The sequence below is a fragment of the Cotesia glomerata genome, linkage group LG9 (genome assembly GCF_020080835.1).
Source record: "Cotesia glomerata isolate CgM1 linkage group LG9, MPM_Cglom_v2.3, whole genome shotgun sequence".
NCBI lineage: Eukaryota > Metazoa > Arthropoda > Insecta > Hymenoptera > Braconidae > Cotesia > Cotesia glomerata.
The window spans coordinates 7,074,550-7,092,138 of record NC_058166.1 but is presented as its reverse complement, the minus strand read 5'-3'; the positions used below and the strand labels follow the sequence as shown (position 1 = coordinate 7,092,138).

At 30.1% G+C, this 17,589-nt stretch overlaps 2 protein-coding genes across 3 annotated transcripts in view; one reads left to right on the top strand and one right to left on the bottom strand.

Annotated features, from left to right (window-relative positions):
• Window positions 1-630: 630 nt before the first annotated feature.
• Window positions 631-17,589, bottom strand: part of LOC123271278 (octopamine receptor beta-1R-like) — a 46,426-nt gene continuing 29,467 nt past the window's right edge. Inside the window, exons 3-4 of the mRNA XM_044737557.1 lie at window positions 4,637-4,858; window positions 631-1,036 (exon numbers count right to left, since the gene is read on the bottom strand). Of these exons, the coding sequence (XP_044593492.1) occupies window positions 730-1,036; window positions 4,637-4,858 (529 nt within the window). The 3' untranslated portion in view covers window positions 631-729. The remainder of the gene's footprint in view (window positions 1,037-4,636; window positions 4,859-17,589) is intronic.
• Window positions 5,164-15,794, top strand: LOC123271283. Of its 2 annotated transcripts, XM_044737569.1 has the most exons (5): window positions 5,164-5,275; window positions 5,344-5,627; window positions 13,199-13,286; window positions 14,537-14,563; window positions 14,645-15,794. In XM_044737569.1, the coding sequence occupies exons 1-5, from the start codon at window positions 5,248-5,250 to the stop codon at window positions 15,112-15,114; spliced, it is 897 nt and encodes a 298-aa protein (XP_044593504.1). In that variant the 5' UTR covers window positions 5,164-5,247; the 3' UTR covers window positions 15,115-15,794. The 2 variants fall into 2 exon arrangements, with proteins under 2 accessions (XP_044593504.1, XP_044593505.1); XM_044737570.1 differs by lacking the exon at window positions 5,164-5,275 and having other exon boundaries at window positions 5,291-5,627.

The window sequence follows — 17,589 nt, the reverse complement described above, 5'->3', positions numbered from 1 at the left end:
ACATCGTATTGTTAACGTTACTGTAACTATTAATCATTTTGATAAAATTTTTGAAACATTTATAGATAAAATAAATGATTATAACACAAAAAACTTTATAGCAAGACTGCAAAACTATGATAATAACTATAAACACAACTTTAACCACAAATAACTTCTAAAGGAATGATTTTATCGAAAAATTATAAGAGAACTTTTTTGTAGAGCATTCAATTTCTCATCAGAATATGCGAAAAAAAATCAACTTGGGAAATAACGGACACCCTAATAAATACACTCATAGAAAATTTATATGAGTTGAGCTCGGAGCGAATGGTCTTCTTACCCTAAAATACTTTACAGGTTTTATGTAAGAATTTACTTATTAATTTTTCGAACCACTCAACATTTTACAGGGCTTTTAATAATCTTATGTAGGATTCTCAAAAGAATTAGCGGGCGGGAAATCTTAACTTTTATTAATTCTTAATAAAAATATTAAAATTTGGCCATATTTACTCGACACATTATTTATTGTAATTATATTGGCATATGTTGTGTAAATAATACTATAAAATTTATATCTCCCAAATATGAGTATAAAATAAAGGATATAAGATATTACAAAAAATAAATGGTGAGTCGAGTATATTAATAACAAATTTCTTACTATATCACTTTAATAAAAATACGGTTTATAACAGGATTTTTATTAATATAATAGTTTTCTAACGGATCTAAAAACTATATTTAAATACACGCCTCCATGTGGACATTAGTCATTTCGCTTCCTCGAGCGGCATTGTGTATGTGCAATTCTGATGAGGCATTACTGTGAACGAAATCATGTTTTCTGTGGATTTGTCTCACATCTGGTACAGGTGCTAAGAAACCATAACAACTTTCAAGAGTTTTGCGAAAGGCTGCACGAAATTCACGGTTAAAATAGGCATAGATAAGTGGATTAAGGGCACTATTGAAGTAGCCTACCCAGAACACTGCTCCTACTACGGTGCTACTACTTTCACATGTCTCACACAACGCTGTGATTAAGTACCTGCAAGTTCAAATATTATTAATTCAGTTTAGATTTTCGAATTGTACAATTATTTGTTATTTTTTAATGTTTAGTCAGGATTTATTTTAAGTATGTATGAATAACGTGGTTTAATATTTAATCTTTTCATTAAAAATAACAAAAAAATTTTTTTTACAAAAAATAAATTTTTGCTTCAACATGTTCTGAAATGTATTTTTGTTTAAGAATCGTTTTTAATGATATGAAAAGTAGCAGAAATTCATCACAAAACAATATTTTTAGCCATTTGTGTTAAAATCGTTCAAAACACAGATCTGTAAAAAAAAATTAGAGTATCGTAAAGCTAAAAGGGCGCAAAAAAATTTGAGTTCTAATACAAACGTTGACAAATAGTTTCACAAGACAAGTTAGATCCAGAAAAGAGCCTAGTATACAATGCTCAATTATTATAAAATAAAGCAAAATGAAAATAATTATTCAGTTTCGCAGCAATTTAGTTTCTGAATATAATATTCAGATGACTAAAATTTTTTTGACTCATGGTACATTTTTTTTCTTGAAATTCGTAAAAAAGTAAATAATTAAAAAAATAAAAATATCAATTTTTCATTAAGAAAAATTTTTTATAAAAATTATTTACAAAAAAAAAAAAAAACAAAATTCAGTGATTTTTTCTTTAATTTTTTTTTAACTATGGCCCATTTTTTTATTAAAAATCCATTAAGAATTAAACAATAAAAAAAAATGAAAATATCAATTTTTCATTAAAAAATATTGTTATTTAATGTCTTGGCTTATGTGTATACCATAATTCAGAATAATTTTTTAGAAAATTAAAGCATTAGTTTTTCGAGCTTCTATATATTGCATGCCGTAAGCGCAAAGCGCGCAGGTATGCTCTACTCTCGCCTAAAAATCGTGATTTCGATTAAAACGTGATTTTCATAATTTAAACGAAAAAAATTATGGATAAAAAGCATATTGAAATAAATAATAGTAACTACAGAACACGTTAAAAAAATTTTCTTAACGTATAAATAAGATTTCTCAGAAAAAGCTCGTTTTTCTGATCAATTAAATGAATAAGAGCGTGGTATTCACGGGAGCTATGGGCTTGATAACACCACAACTTTGTCAAAAATCACTTTTCTCGATTGTCAAATCGGTGACTTTTTCTGCGATTTCAGCAGCCATATATATTATTTTTCAAAAATAGAATCATATATGTAATACTTCTATATGGACAGTTTCTATAAGTGGAAGCTGTTCCGACTAAGAAAGACAGAAGAATAACACTTTCTCTGTCCTCTGAGGTTCCAGCTCGGTTCTGCGCATTCTTTTGTGCGCAAAGGGGAAAGCAGCGGGTTATTCAAAACAGGAATGTTATTGTGAAATTTTTTTTTTAATTCAATGCAAATTTATTTTAAAATACAAAATAATACTGAACAATTATTTTTTTACTGTTTAGGAGAATTTAAAAGAATAATTTTATTAAAAAGAAGAAGTATTTTTGAAATTAAAAAAAAAATAAACCTCACTTAAACTATTTTTGTTTCTTGGAAATGCTTGTAAAAAATTTTAAATTATATCTTAAGTACTTGGACGTGAAAATATTAGTGAAATATAATAAAATAAAAAAATGTAACTAATCGTCTAACTGCAAAAGTTTTTTAAAATTTATAATTGTTTTTCTGAATTACAATAATAAATATATTTGTAAACAGAATCATAACCACAAAATTATTCCCCTCATTCTTCCCCCTCTATTAATATCATGGGGAATTCTCAAGCATGCGCAACGTGAACCAGGTATCTGGGACGAGAGAGAAAATAGTATATGTCGGCACCTTAATAGTGGGACATTCCTTCCCATTTAAACTGTCCATATAGAAGTATTACATATATGAATAGAATTGAAATAACTATAAACAAGCAGAAACTATACATACATGATGGTATAATTACTAACTGTTTTACCATCTGTTAAAATTTTTCTTTAGCTCGACCTACAGAGGGGATAATACTACTCGCGGGAAAATTCAAATTAAAAACGAATAATTTTTGTTATGATCTAAATAATTTATGTATGACATGAGCGCTTAAGGCATGCTCATTTGGATTTTCCAAACTTTTTTTTGCTATTTTTTCAAAAAATATTTCTAATTTTAATTTTGATAAAACGTATAATTAGAATACGCCCCTTTGATTGCACCATTTTTAGTTTAATTTTTAAGGCGTAATAAGTATTTTAGTAAATTGCTCAGAAAAAAATGTATAGGCCCTTTGAATTTTGGGTTAAAAATTTTCTAATTCCTAAGGAATAAAAGAGCTTTAGCTTCGGAAAATCAATGTTTGATTTATATGCGTAGAATATGTCTACCAGTTTGGCGATGGAAAAAAAATTACGCGCTCTTTTAGCTTTTGGCACGTGATATGTTTATCAAAGAAGAAGAAATTTTTGGGCGAAGAATATTTGTATTTCGTTAAAAAATAGTAAGATGCTACATTATTGTAAAATTTTTCAGGAGAACTTTCAGCCCATTCAAGAGTTTCAATTAATTAATTCAAGAATTAATATCTTGAATTAAGAAAACTGAACATTTTTGTACAAAAGTTAAATTTTGAAGAGATTTTTTTTTTTTATTTTATTAATGAAGTAAATTTTTTTTCAAGGTGAAATTTTATATTTCATACACTGATAAAAAATGAACATGATTAAAGAGAAAAAATCTTGAACTAAAAACATTATTTTGATGAGTTTGATCATCTTGAATCAAGCAGAAAAATTCTTGAACTGAAAAGTGTTTTTAGTAGATTTCATAAAAATTTAACTATTGCAGCTGTCCTCATGTAGCAACTTTTAAAAAATTTAGCCATTTTCTGACTCAATATTGCTCATTTTAGAGTTCGTTTAAAGAAACAGTTTTACTGTTGCAGCCGTTTAAGAATTATTGGCTGTATTATAGTCTAAACATGATGTAGATTTAATACTCATGGTATTGATCAGTCTTTCGTGTAATCTATTCGGGTAGGTCGTCAGTAAGCATGTCACAAATTAGTTCTAAATATTGTCTTCTTCAATTAAAATTTCATTTGGTTCCAAAATTCTTATTAACTTGGAAACTGTCGTTTCTAAAGCAGTCACTTAAGATTTGGTCATTGATACATAAAATCTCATAAACTTTAAAATTATTTGATAAATATTCGAGAAACTATTTACTTTACAAGAAAATTTTTCGAACTAAATTAGTTTTAAATTAGTTATTGAATTTTTTTTTTAATCAATAAATTAAGCTATATATTATTATTAATATTATTTTATAAAAAATACGTTTTTATTATTTGAGAAATCTACTTCCATTTCGGTTGCCGAATGGTCTTTTATTTATTTCAAGTCAACTTTACGTGGTTCAAGAATTTTTCGATTGGTTTAAGATCTCTAAACTCATTAAAAAAATGTCCTTAATTAAAAATTTTTTCTCTTCAATCAATTTCATTTTTAATCAGCGTTTTTATTGATTTATATTTAATAGCTGTATTTTTTTTGAAAAATAGTCACATTTTTTTTAATTTTCAATCAATTGCAAAATTTTTTGATAATTTTCACAAAACAATTACCAGAAAAAAAATGGAAGCCAACACGCTAGAAATGCAGACATGATAATCCCCAGAGTCCTGGCAGCTTTTCTTTCTCGTTTCATTTTACTACTGCTAGTAATTTGTGGTTCTTCCGCTTGTGAATCTGGTACTGAAGGATTTACAGGCGGCAATGATCCTAAGCCCGCTGATATGCCATTTATTTGTAAATGCTTGTTGAGCAATAATGCTGCGACTTTGCTCCTAAAAAGAAAAAGAATTAGGACACGTTTTATCTCTTTTCATTTCATACTTTAATAGTCTACATATATATTCGCTTCTTTTCAGTGAAAAGTTTACGATGTAATATCATACTCTAAGAAACTATTTAATATAGAACATTTTTAAAAAATTCAATCAATAATAGTTATTTATTGCAATAAATGACATTAATTATTTAACTTGAGCACTATCAAGAAACATTTTCCGTTGTTTGTTTATTTTGTTTATAGATAAGCATGACATTGACACGAGAGTCGTAAAAGTTAAACTTGACGGTTTACAAAGATTAGTCTGAGTATTGAAAAAAATATGCACACTAAACAGTTAACTTCTCTAATACATAGAATGCTGATTCTATAAATCAAACAAAAATGCATTACTTTTATATCTATTTTATAAGTTAGTAATTTTAAACATAATATGATAATAACAATATACCCGCGGTAACTATTTGATTTTTCTTTAAGTTTTAGCAGCACAAATCTCAATATTTTCAATTGAATGTGTAGAAATTAATTCATTTGTCAATAATAATCAAGAAGAAATTAAGTCCACGACATCAAAAATTTTTGACTCAAATGGATATAAACATAATAAATTTCATTCGCTAATAGAAAAATATTTATTGAACATGACAAATCTTGAAGAACGGAGTAACATCTCGAAATCCCAATTTAACCGTACTCGATCAATCTCCGTTCAACCGCAGAATATAAGAATTACTTTTTTATTGTCTAAATTTATGAGAATGGTGAGTACAAAACAAAAGCTAAGATAATAATAAACCTATTTAATTATTTGTTTAATAAAAAGGCGGAATCGGAAAATCGAATTAGAAATAGCAGAAAGTTAAGAATTAAAAACAAATTTAATTCTAATTGATTAAGAAAAAAATGTTTTTATTTAAACTTAAAGAAAACACTGAGAGAAAAAAAATTTTTTTTTTTAATGGGTATTATTGTAACAAAAAATTAATTTTTTAACAATTTTATTTTTATCTGAAGAAATAAAATTTTTTCTTACAGTAATTTTCTTGTTGAAAAAAACTTTTCTAAATTTGGGAAAAAACAATTTTCGATGAAAATTCGGAAGTTGTAGATCTAAAATTCCGTTTTTCCAAATCAAAAAAATTTTTATTTAACAAGAAAGTTACTGTGAGAAAGATTTTTATTTCTTTAGATAAGAAATAAAATTTTTAACTTATTATTTTCTTATCATAACATTGCTCATTTTTTAAAAAAGGAATTTCTTCTCTCAGTGTATAAATTAATAAATTATTCAAAAAAGTAATTACGCCTGTAAAATTATAATTATAAAGGCTCTTGTAGAATTTTAATTTTAAGAAACCATAAATCTCAAGTTTAATTCTGACTTTTTTCTGTTGATTACCTTTTTATATAAAAGTGACTAAAGGTATAGCTTTGAATAGACAAGGTTCCTGGATTTGTAAAAGGACTGTCTCAGTGTAATTATTTCCAGTTGACATACATGATATCCATATCAAATCAAACGAAAAAATTAACGGAACAAAGGCGATGCAGATCTAGTAGAAAAGTACAGAGATGTTACTTTAAAAGAAAGTTTTTATAATAATTTGTGAGACGGTGTGTTTGTATTACTTATAATAAAATGAATTTTTTTTCTTACTCGTGGGAAAAATCGTAATCTTCAATTATAATTATTTCTTCAATTATAAATAATGATTTATAAATTTTTAACTTACAGCTATTTCCTTTTTAGATTTGTATCAAATGTTAATAAAAATATTTCTATTTACATTTATATTTTTTTGCTTTGAAATTAAATGATTTTCAAAAGTTAAAGCATGTTGTTTTGAACACCAAAGGAAAAAAGTTTTTGCTACATAGGGTAAAGGAACCAAATATTGACCTCGCATCATAACAAATTGATTAAAAAAAATCTAGTAATTTAATTTTATATTCAGTACATAATTGTCCGCATCGACATAAATATATGCAGTTGTTATAATAAAAAAAAAATAAGTTACTGTACAAATGTCAGAAATTTGGAAAAATTGGTCATTATGACGATACTTTGGTAAAACCTCGTATCTTCTATGTATTTTAAATGAGAGATACGAGGTTTTACCAAAGTACCGTCGATTAGAACTTAACCTTTCCGTGTTGGGTAGGTACATTTGTGATTAATTTATGTAAAATTAAATTTATCAAATCTATCTATACTAATAAATGGAGAGCCGGTTTTTTTATTCGACTAGACTGCGAAAACTGTAGTTTTTAGAAAAAAATTTCAGAAGCCTGGATCTATAAAATATTTCGGTTTTTTCGGAATAACCGTCATTTTGTCGAAGTCCGACGCCTTTTATTTTTGTTTTTTACTAAAAAAAAAACTAACTAATTCTGCGAAAATCCGCGCTAGTACTTCATAATTAATAAATTAGTATTTGTTAAAACAATTGAGAATCGAAGATTAATTATCAATCATTTTTGTCAGAAAAATTATGTTGATAACAGAAATAATATTCTGGTCAACAATTAGTGTTGTAAATTATCGAATGTAAGATAAAAGCCCCAATATATGATCATGTACCAGTATATGATCACTCCATGTATTTGTATACCTATATTTGCGAATATAGATATACAAATACATGGAGTGATCATATACTGGTACATGATCATATACTGGAGCTTTTACCTTATCCAATATTAGTATGGCTTCGGCGATTGATTTAAATATGAGTATACTGAAGATAATATTGTATCCGAATATAGAACAACTAACAACAATATTGAAATTATTAACATGTCAGTGAATAGATTACCTGATGTCGAAACTATTATAGATTAAAAATAAAAGTTATTTCCAAGTTTAGTAAGCATGATATTACAGGCCAGTATTTGGAACATATAGGCGATCAATATTTATTGGGTAATGATCAATATTTGGAGTAACCGGCTGTAACGTTAATTAAGGTAAAATCTCTTATTATAGACAGGGTCCCCATCCCTGATAGCCACAGTTTCAGACCAACCAAGTTGGTGTCAGATAGTTGCCACCAACTTAGCGATAACTTGCGGTCAACTTCCGAATTTGTAACTGTTGGCGTCAAGGTGGCTACAAGTTTCTGAGAAAAACAAGACCAATCTACTGCCGCAATATGTCGCCAGATTTCTTGAGAAACTTGTCGTCAACTTGGTGCGAAAGAGTTTCGAAAGCAATTTTTGCCGACAACTTGGTGAACAACAAAGTTCATTTCCAAGACTTGCTGCCAACTTGGTGACAAGTTGCGGCAGTAAATCGACGGAAAGTTGCGACCGACTTGGCTATCAGGGATTATTGACCCTATTTAATTTTATTATTTCATTATTAAAATCTGTTAATAATCACAATTGTTTATATTTCATGGCAATTTTACATATTTTTTAAATTAAAAAATAGTAAAATTTCATTCCGAAGTATAAACTATCTGAACAAAAACAGTTTCACTGTAAAAAAATCGCGCCAAGTCCACGTTCATAAGACTATTAAGAAATAAAAATTTGTTTTTTTCTTTACAAAAAGATATAAAATAAAAAAATAAAAAAATCCAAGTAACCGATATAATTTTTTATAATTTTCGGAAATTAAAAAAAATTTTGTTGTAAATTTAAAAATTAAAAAAAAAATTTTGTAACGTATTTAGTGTGCGGTGTTGCAAAATATTTTACTTTTAATGAAATTCGTAAAATTTATTTACTAGACTTTAAAAAAATTGAAATACTCAATGACGCACACCAAGTACGTTCCAAAATTTTTTTTTTAATTTTTAAATTTACAACAAAATTTTTTTTAATTTCCGAAAATCATAAACAATTATATCGGTTACTTGAATTTTTTAATTTTTTAATTTTATATCTTTTTGTAAAGAAAAAAACAAATTTTTTTTTCTTAATAGTCTTATGAACGTGGACTTGGCGCGATTTTTTTACAGTGAAACTGTTTTTGTTCAGATTATTAATAACTAATAAAATTATTAATTTTGAGTGTAAATCGCACGATCAGTTAATTAAGTGACTTACATAACCTCTAAAATACTCAACACGTGTCACGAGTTCCCGCAAACAACGGTTATTGAGTTGTAAGTATAAATTATTTTTTACGTTTATTATAAAATCAAAAATTATTCTTTCTTATTTATAACGAAAATATTGTTGGGAATGGTGAAAAACGAATTCGGTGAAAGTTAGATTTTTATTACAATTGGGAAATTTTTTTGTGTTTACTTATAAGAGCTCTAACTTCGACAGAATTTTTTTCACTATTTCTAACAATATGTATTTTCGATATAATTAAGAAACATAAAATTTTTCGCTTTCATGAAACTATCTAATTTTGACATGTATATTTAATGTAATCAAAGATAAAATAAATGATTAATATAATAATTAAATAATTCAATCAGTTCTATTCATGTGTGTTTTGTATTGTACAGTGAACAATGCCAACAAAACGCAAAGGGGCCAATTTAAGCCGTGATACAAATAAATCTAGAAGCATTCGAAATAGAAGAGCCCAAAGAACCGAAGAACAAGTTCAGGAAGAAAATACTGGAGCGCGTGTGAGAATGGCGCAATTACGTCAAGAACAATCAGACGATACACGAGCTGAACGCAATGAAGTCATGAGATTAGAACAACGACAATCACACCGTTTTACTGTCAATAGACGCAGAGCGAATGACCAACAACGCCAACAGGCACATCGAGCATTTGTAGCTACATCATTTCTGCGTCTAGCATTCCAGTATGAGCCCGATATTGAATATTATGCTCATTCAAAAGTAGTAATTGGTGCTATGGACAAAGAATGCCATACTTACGATATAATCAACTCAAGCTACGTGTGGAAGAGTACATTTACTTGCGAGACGCTATTGTCAACAACGCCGACGCCGCCGAAATTGGTAACTCTGTCATTCTACCATCATCGTACGTAGGCAGTCCACGTCATATGCAAGAGTATATACAGGATGCTCTGACTTTCGTGCGCGAATATGGGCGACCGTGTTTATTTATCACGTTCACATGTAATCCAAAATGGCCAGAGATTACATCTTTGCTGTTGCCTGGCCAAAATGCAATACATCGTCATGACATTACAGCACGTGTGTTTAGACAAAAGCTGAAGTCATTAATAAATTTTATTACTAAATCACATGTATTCGGTCCCACACGTTGCTGGCTGTATTCGGTTGAGTGGCAAAAGTGAGGATTACCTCATTCCCACATTTTGGTTTGGTTAATCGACAAAATCCGTCCTGAAGAAATAGATAATATAATTTCTGCAGAAATTCCCGATCCGTCTACTGATCAATTGCTGTTTGATATTGTTACAGCAAACATGATTCATGGCCTATGCGGTACTTTTAATCGTTCATCGCCTTGCATGTCAGATGGAAAATGTACAAAAAATTTCCCTAAAGATTTCACTAACGATACAATCACAAATGTCGACGGATATCCAATATATCGTCGAAGGAATCCAGATAATGGCGGACAATCATTTATTAAAAACATCAGCAACACAGACATTGATATTGACAATCGTTGGGACGTGCCATATTCGCCCCTGCTGAGCAAAACATACAATGCTCATATTAATGTTGAGTTCTGCAGTTCTGTGAAGAGCATCAAATACATTTGCAAGTATGTCCATAAAGGCAGTGACATGGCGGTGTTTAGAGTGGAAAATACCAATGTGAATGCTCCTCCAGTAAATAAAAACGATGAAATAACGCTCTACCAAATAGGTCGGTACATCAGCTCCGATGAAGCTGTTTGGCGTATCTTTGGTTTTCCAATTCATGAACGGGATCCAGCAGTTGTTCAGTTAGCCGTTCATCTTGAAAATGGTCAGCGTGTATATTTCACGAACGAGACAGCGATTGATCGTGCTATAAATCCAACAAAAACTACACTCACTGAATTTTTTGAATTGTGTAATCGTGTGGATGATTTTGATGCCTTCGCACGTACTTTACTCTATTCACAAGTACCACGCTATTTCACATAGGCTCAAACAAAACAATGGATACCCCGCAAGTAAGGCTCACCAGTTGATGCATGCCCCAATTTATTCAAATCAAACGCCTTGGGGCGAGTATTTACAGTGAATCCAAGACAGACTGAGTGCTTTTATCTTCTACTATTGTTGGTTAATGTTACTGGCCCATTGTCATTTCAAGATATACGTAAAGTGAATGGGCAACAGTATACAACGTATAAAGATGCATGCCTTGCATTCGGCTTGCTAAAAGATGACAATCAGTGGGAATGTATGCTTGCTGAAGCAGCATTGAACTGTACAGCAATACAAATTCGTCTACTATTCGCTATAGTGTTGACTACATGTTTTCCAGCCCGAGCAGAGATATTGTGGGATAATCACAAAGATTCAATGACTGATGATATATTGCATCACCATCTTACACGGTGTAATGATCTAGCGACAACATTCAGCGACGATATATACAATGAAGCATTGATTGCTATTGAGGATCTTTGCATTATCATTGCCAACTTACCACTCAGTCATTTCGGTATGAATTCGCCAAATCGAGGTGCAACTGATTTAATGAACACTGAAATGAATCGTGAAATGCAGTACAACACTGTAGAAACGGCGGCGATTGTTACTCGCAATGTCCCACTAATGAATGAGGAACAAAGAACCATTTACGACCGCATTATGCTCGCAGTTTCAGCAGGACAAGGTGGGTTCTTCTTTTTAGATGCACCAGGTGGAACTGGCAAGACATTCCTTATTTCGCTAATTCTCGCCAAAATACGATCCAATAATGGCATCGCATTGGCCGTTGCATCATCGGGCATTGCGGCAACTTTATTGGATGGAGGCAGAACAGCTCATTCAGTATTTAAGCTACCACTAAATATTAAAAATAACCCTGACGCAGTGTGCAACATAAAAAAACAATCGTCCATAGCCACAGTGCTGCAACAGTGTAAAATTATCATCTGGGATGAATGTACCATGGCACACAAACATTCGCTTGAGGCGTTGAACAGGACATTGAAAGATATTAAAAACAACGACAAACTATTTGGTGGCACTCTGTTAGTCCTTTCAGGTGACTTCAGACAAACACTTCCCGTCATTCCACGTTCAACATACGCTGATGAAATCAACGCCTGCTTAAAATCATCGACATTGTGGCGTAATGTTGAAATAGTACAGCTGAAAGTAAATATGCGCGTTCAAATGCTTCAAGATCCATCCGCTGAAACATTCTCAAAACAACTCTTAGATATCGGTGATGGAAAAGTCACTATAGCTGAAATTGAATACATAAAATTAGCGAATGATTTCTGCACAATCATTGATTCGCAAGATGCTCTCATCGAACAAATATTTCCCAATGTACACACGAATTACATAAATCTCGAGTGGCTTGCAGAAAGAGCAATGTTAGCTGCAAAAAATGTGGACGTTGACATTTTAAATCTGAAGATACAACAGTTATTGCCAGGGGACTTGGTATCATATAAATCTATTGATACAGTTTGCGATGACACTGAAGCTGTAAATTTTCCAACAGAGTTTTTGAACTCACTAGATTTGCCAGGCATGCCACCACATAACTTACAATTGAAGGTTGGATCTCCAATTATTTTGCTTCGTAATTTGAACCCGCCACGGCTATGAAACGGTACGCGATTAGTCATTAAAAAATTAATGAAAAACGTTATCGAAGGCACCATTTTAAATGGCAAGTTTCGAAGTGAAAATATATTGATACCACGAATACCTATTATACCCACAGATGTGCCAATTCAATTTAAGCGTATTCAATTTCCGATTAGATTGGCATTTGCAATGACTATTAATAAATCCCAAGGCCAAACAATGTCTGTTTGTGGCTTAGATTTGAGCACACCATGTTTTTCACACGGACAATTATACGTTGCATGCTCTCGAGTGGGTAAACCATCAAGTTTGTTTGTATTAGCTAAAGACGGGCTAACAAAAAATATTGTTCACGCTGCAGCATTAAGAGATTAATATTATGTAATTAATTAATTATATAAATAATTATTACTTTTAATAAATTAAAACAATTAATGTTTGGTGTTTTGTTATTTTTAAACAACATTCCCTCATCGTTCACAGCGCTCCAGGCCTTTTTCACTCATATTCCACATCCTTATACACTTCCAATTAGTTAGTTATTTTTTTTCTACACTAGAAATTCTCTAGAAATTATTCACATGGCAAAACAACGTTTGCCGGGTCAGCTAGTTAAATTATAAATTAATGTAATATTTATTTGAATGATTTTAGAAACGCGAATTACATAAGAAGCGATTGAATAATAATTCAGTTAATCGGATAAAAAATGTTCAGCATAGTACGAATATAGATTACAGAGGTTCGTAAATTTGTTAAAAATATAACTTTGTTTCTTTACTCTGAGAAGAAAAATTACAATCAAGAAAAAAAAGAACTTTTGTTACAAGAATTTAAACTCTTGGAAATTTTAAACATTTTTCTTTTAGTATTTTTTTTTTATAAAATAAAGTTTTATTTCATACAGAAATAAACAATGTAAAAGACAGTCTACAAATATTTCATTGAAGATTTAACGTTTTTGATGACAAAAAATTATTTTTAAATTTATTAAATACATTAAGGGGTTATATACAGTTAGAAGGCCGAAAAAAAGCGAATTTTCCATAATTTTTTCTGAGAAAACTTTTAAATTTATTGATCTAAAAATTTGTGCACATATTATGGTATCTTTTAACTGTATTTTAAGACAGTATTAGTAAAAATATTTATTTGGAAAGGAGCTACAGTTGATCTCTGGGAGCTCCTCTTAAAAAAGACGTTTTGCGGTGACTACTATATCTCTGAACTGAATCCTCTGAAATTAAAAAACCGAACAGATTTCGTTAAAGTAATGTTAAATCTAGTAATTAATCGAAGGAATAAGCAAAATAAATTTTTTTGACAAAATGGCGGTTTCTCAAAAAAAAAAAAAATTGATTTTTGATCAACATTTCGGCCTTAAATTGTTTATAAAAAAAAAAAATATTTATCGGTGAGAAAAAATCTTCGATTAATTACTAAAAAATATATTTAAGAAGCTCGTGTTAAAATTTGAGACTAATCGGTTTAGCCGTTTTCGAGTAATGTTGGTCACTGACTTTGTAAACACCATTTTGAGAAAAACGCGTTCAAAGTTTGAAAACCACTTTACATAGGATGCAAGTTTTTTTTTTTTATTTGCGTGTAACTTCGAAAATATTCACCGGAACGATATGAAATTTTCTGTGTGTATTCTTAAATATATGTACATTAAGAAAATGAAATAAAAAAAAATCGATTTTTTGAAAATTCTAACTGTATATAACCCCTTAAAATAAAAATAGTTTTTTGTCATTAAAATTTTTAAGTTTTTAATGAAATTCTTTCTGACTTTTTTTCGAATTGTTTCTTTCTGCATGGAAAAAATTTTACTTTATGAAAAAATTTGATTTCTTCAGCTAAAAAAAGTGTTGAAAATTTTCAAAAATTTTAATTTAAATGCCCTTTTTTCTCAAAATAAATTTTTTTTCTCAGTGTATATATTTTGTATGCATATGTATATATTTTAAGTTTTATTTATAATTGATTCAGGAACTGGAGAAACTCTGAATCTTCCAGGTAAAAAAAATGAAGAAGATTATCTGTTTTCCTGAAAAATAACAAATGTGGACTAATAATACATACTCTTATTCTTAAAAGCAAATCAGGAAACGACGGAAGCTAATTCTGGAACAGAGAATGGAGAAAATACGGTGAATAATGGAGAAAATTCTAAGACTGATGAGTCGAATAAAAATGAGGAAAATGGAACTATCACTGAAACACCGGTTGATCCTGAAGAAGAAGGAGAAGTATCATTAAAGGAAATTGAACAAGATCAAGCAAGATTAGATTTCTTGATCGGAAAAGTTAAAAAATTACTCATTGATTCAGGTGATTATATAATGTCTGTTTTGTTAAGAATTCTCAAAGAGCATTTACGGAAATACAACTTTGGATCCCGATTTATGGAAAAAGTTAAAGAAATGGCGAAAAAATATCAAGGTAACGTTCTGGTAGCAAAACAAGAATTAGAGAAAAGATTGGGCAGGAAGTTTGGTAAAAAATTTCGCATGATGCTTATTAAATTATTGAGAACTCTAGTTGTAGGTGGAACCCTCCCAGAATAATTATAAAACTTTTGTTAAATGTAGTTGCGACAGTTGATAATTGGATTATTAACTAAATAAGTTATTGATCATGTAATTTATTCTTGCTTGTTAAGCAGTTTGAAGAGAACTTGGCAAAGTTACGCTTCATCAGATGATTATCACACATCACAAAGTTTACAGAAGTAGATCGTGACGACAATGTGACCTGTAAGCCTCGACGTTTCTCCTATCTTTGACCCTTTTAGTTTAATTGGACTCTCACGTAAAATATAAGTACATGTCCCAGTACAAAAGCTTTAAAATTGCTGTGGATAATGATGAGGCTTTTTATTTTTTATTTTCATTTCATTTGTTTTTTTCTCCATTTTTACTTCGAACAATTTTAAAAAATAAATCATTGTGATCGACGAATAAGATTTAACAAGTCGCTAGCATGCAAATTCACCGGATATTTGGCAAAGAAGAAACAAATAGAAGTTAACTATTTATTTTTACGTTATCAATTGTTAATATGTTAATAAGTTGGCATGATAGTTGAAATAAGTGTATGCAGTGAGTGAACAGCTGCATTATAGTTATCGATCGCTTTAACATTGAACTATATTTCTATTATTGAAGGGTAAACAACGTCACTTTAGATTTGTTTATTCGGTACAAAATATTTATTTATTTACTTATCATCTGCGAAATATAAAACTTATCATAACATTTGTAGAAAGAAGAAATTCTTTATTGTAAAATAAATATTCTTGAATCAAAGAAATGTTCTTATAAATTGAAACTCTCTTTAAATAAAGTAAATATTTTATTTTAATTATAAAAAATTTCATTATTTAAAAAACTTTTTATTTTGTCTAGTTATTAATATATTAAAACCTAGATGTTTCTGTAGTAAATAGATGGGAAAGATAATATTGATGTTTCACATTATGACTATGTGAATTGCTCTCACAACTTCAAAACTACTTACTCATTAAGTTCAGTGGTTATTTAAGAATGAGGACTTCCTAAAATAAGAAGCATTTTATTTTCATAATCAGAATTTTACAGATGATAAACTATAGCAAACACAATTGTCGTAAGTAGAAAATATATTATTAGAATATCAATACTTATTTTTAGATCCATACTTTAATTTCGATTTGTTCAAAGTAAAAGTTGATTTCTTCCAAACAAACTTATCATTTTTAACTTCCCGCTAAAAATCTCAGATTTTCAAAAATCGGGAAGTTATTGTTTTTACCCCGTTTGGCAAAAATCGAGTTTTCATCAGATCTCGACGTTTGAAGGTCACAGGAAGCTTCCCTGACTACCCCCGCGATGTTGTCACTATGTCTGTATGTATGTATGTGTGTGTGTGTGTGTGTGTGTGTGTGTGTGTGTGTGTGTGTGTGTGTGACTATGTGACTCGCTTATAACTTTTGAACGGTTGAACCGATTTCATCGCGGTTGGTGCCATTCGAAAGGGCTACGCTGAACTTAGATTTCCTGAGAATTTGAACCGATTCGGACCGATAGATTTTAAGAAATCTTGAAAAATCTTAAAAAAAATAAGAAAAAAATCATTTTTGAAAGTAGTTTTTTTGGAATATCTTTTAAACGGCTCTATCGATCAACTTCAAAAACTAATCCGCCCTTAAGCTTGAAAAACCACGCCGATCGGCGTCAACCCGATCAAAATCGGTTGATTCGTTCGAGAGATAGCGTGAACGAAAGAAAACCGAAAAAAGTGTTTTTTTCACATAACTTCGTCATTTCTTCTCGGATCGTTTTTGATGATATAGAATAATTTCAGAAGTTGAAAAACCGCGTCGATTGCCGCCGAAAACGTGGAAATCGGTTGATTAGTTCGAGAGATATCCTCGACGAAATATTTGGAAATAAGGATTTTTTCAACATAACTTCGACATTTTTTGGAATAACTTTCAAACAGCTCTACCGATCGATTCCAAAAACTAATCAGCTCTTAACATCATAAAACCACGTCGATTGCCACCAAGCTGGTCAAAATCGGTTGATTCGTTCGAGAGATATCGTGAACGAAAGAAAACCGAAAAAGTGTTTTCAGAGTTACTCCGAAATTTCTAGTTTGACCAATTGAAACTTAGAAATTATTTATAAGGCTTAAAAAACTACGTAGAATGCCGCCAACCGCGTAAAAATCGGTTCATTCATTCAAAAGTTATTGCGGTATGAACATTCAAAAAATAGTGTTCCATGAAACTTCTATCAGACTTTTGAGCTCAAAGAGCTCAAAAGCATAGAAAAGGTATCTTTTTGAGCTCGGAGAGCTTAAAACAACACACAGATTGTACTTTTGAGCTCGAAGAGCTCAAAAAAGCGGCCAGGTATTAACGGAATTAGCGGGAAGTTGCAGGGATGGCCTTTAGGGTCAACCGTTTTCCTAATTTTTTTTTTTTCAATTGCTTCATCAAAAGAATACAGAAAAAAAATTGAGATTGTTACGATGTGATTTGAAAATCATTCTCTTAT

Excerpts from the sequence above, each read along its gene's own strand:
- LOC123271283 (XM_044737569.1), top strand. The coding sequence starts at position 5,248 with ATGCATTACTTTTATATCTATTTTATAA. Across the intron at positions 5,276-5,343 it reads CTTTTATATCTATTTTATAA|TTTTAGCAGCACAAATCTCA; the intron begins GTTAGTAATTTT and ends TTTTTCTTTAAG. Across the intron at positions 5,628-13,198 it reads TGTCTAAATTTATGAGAATG|AAACGCGAATTACATAAGAA; the intron begins GTGAGTACAAAA and ends GAATGATTTTAG.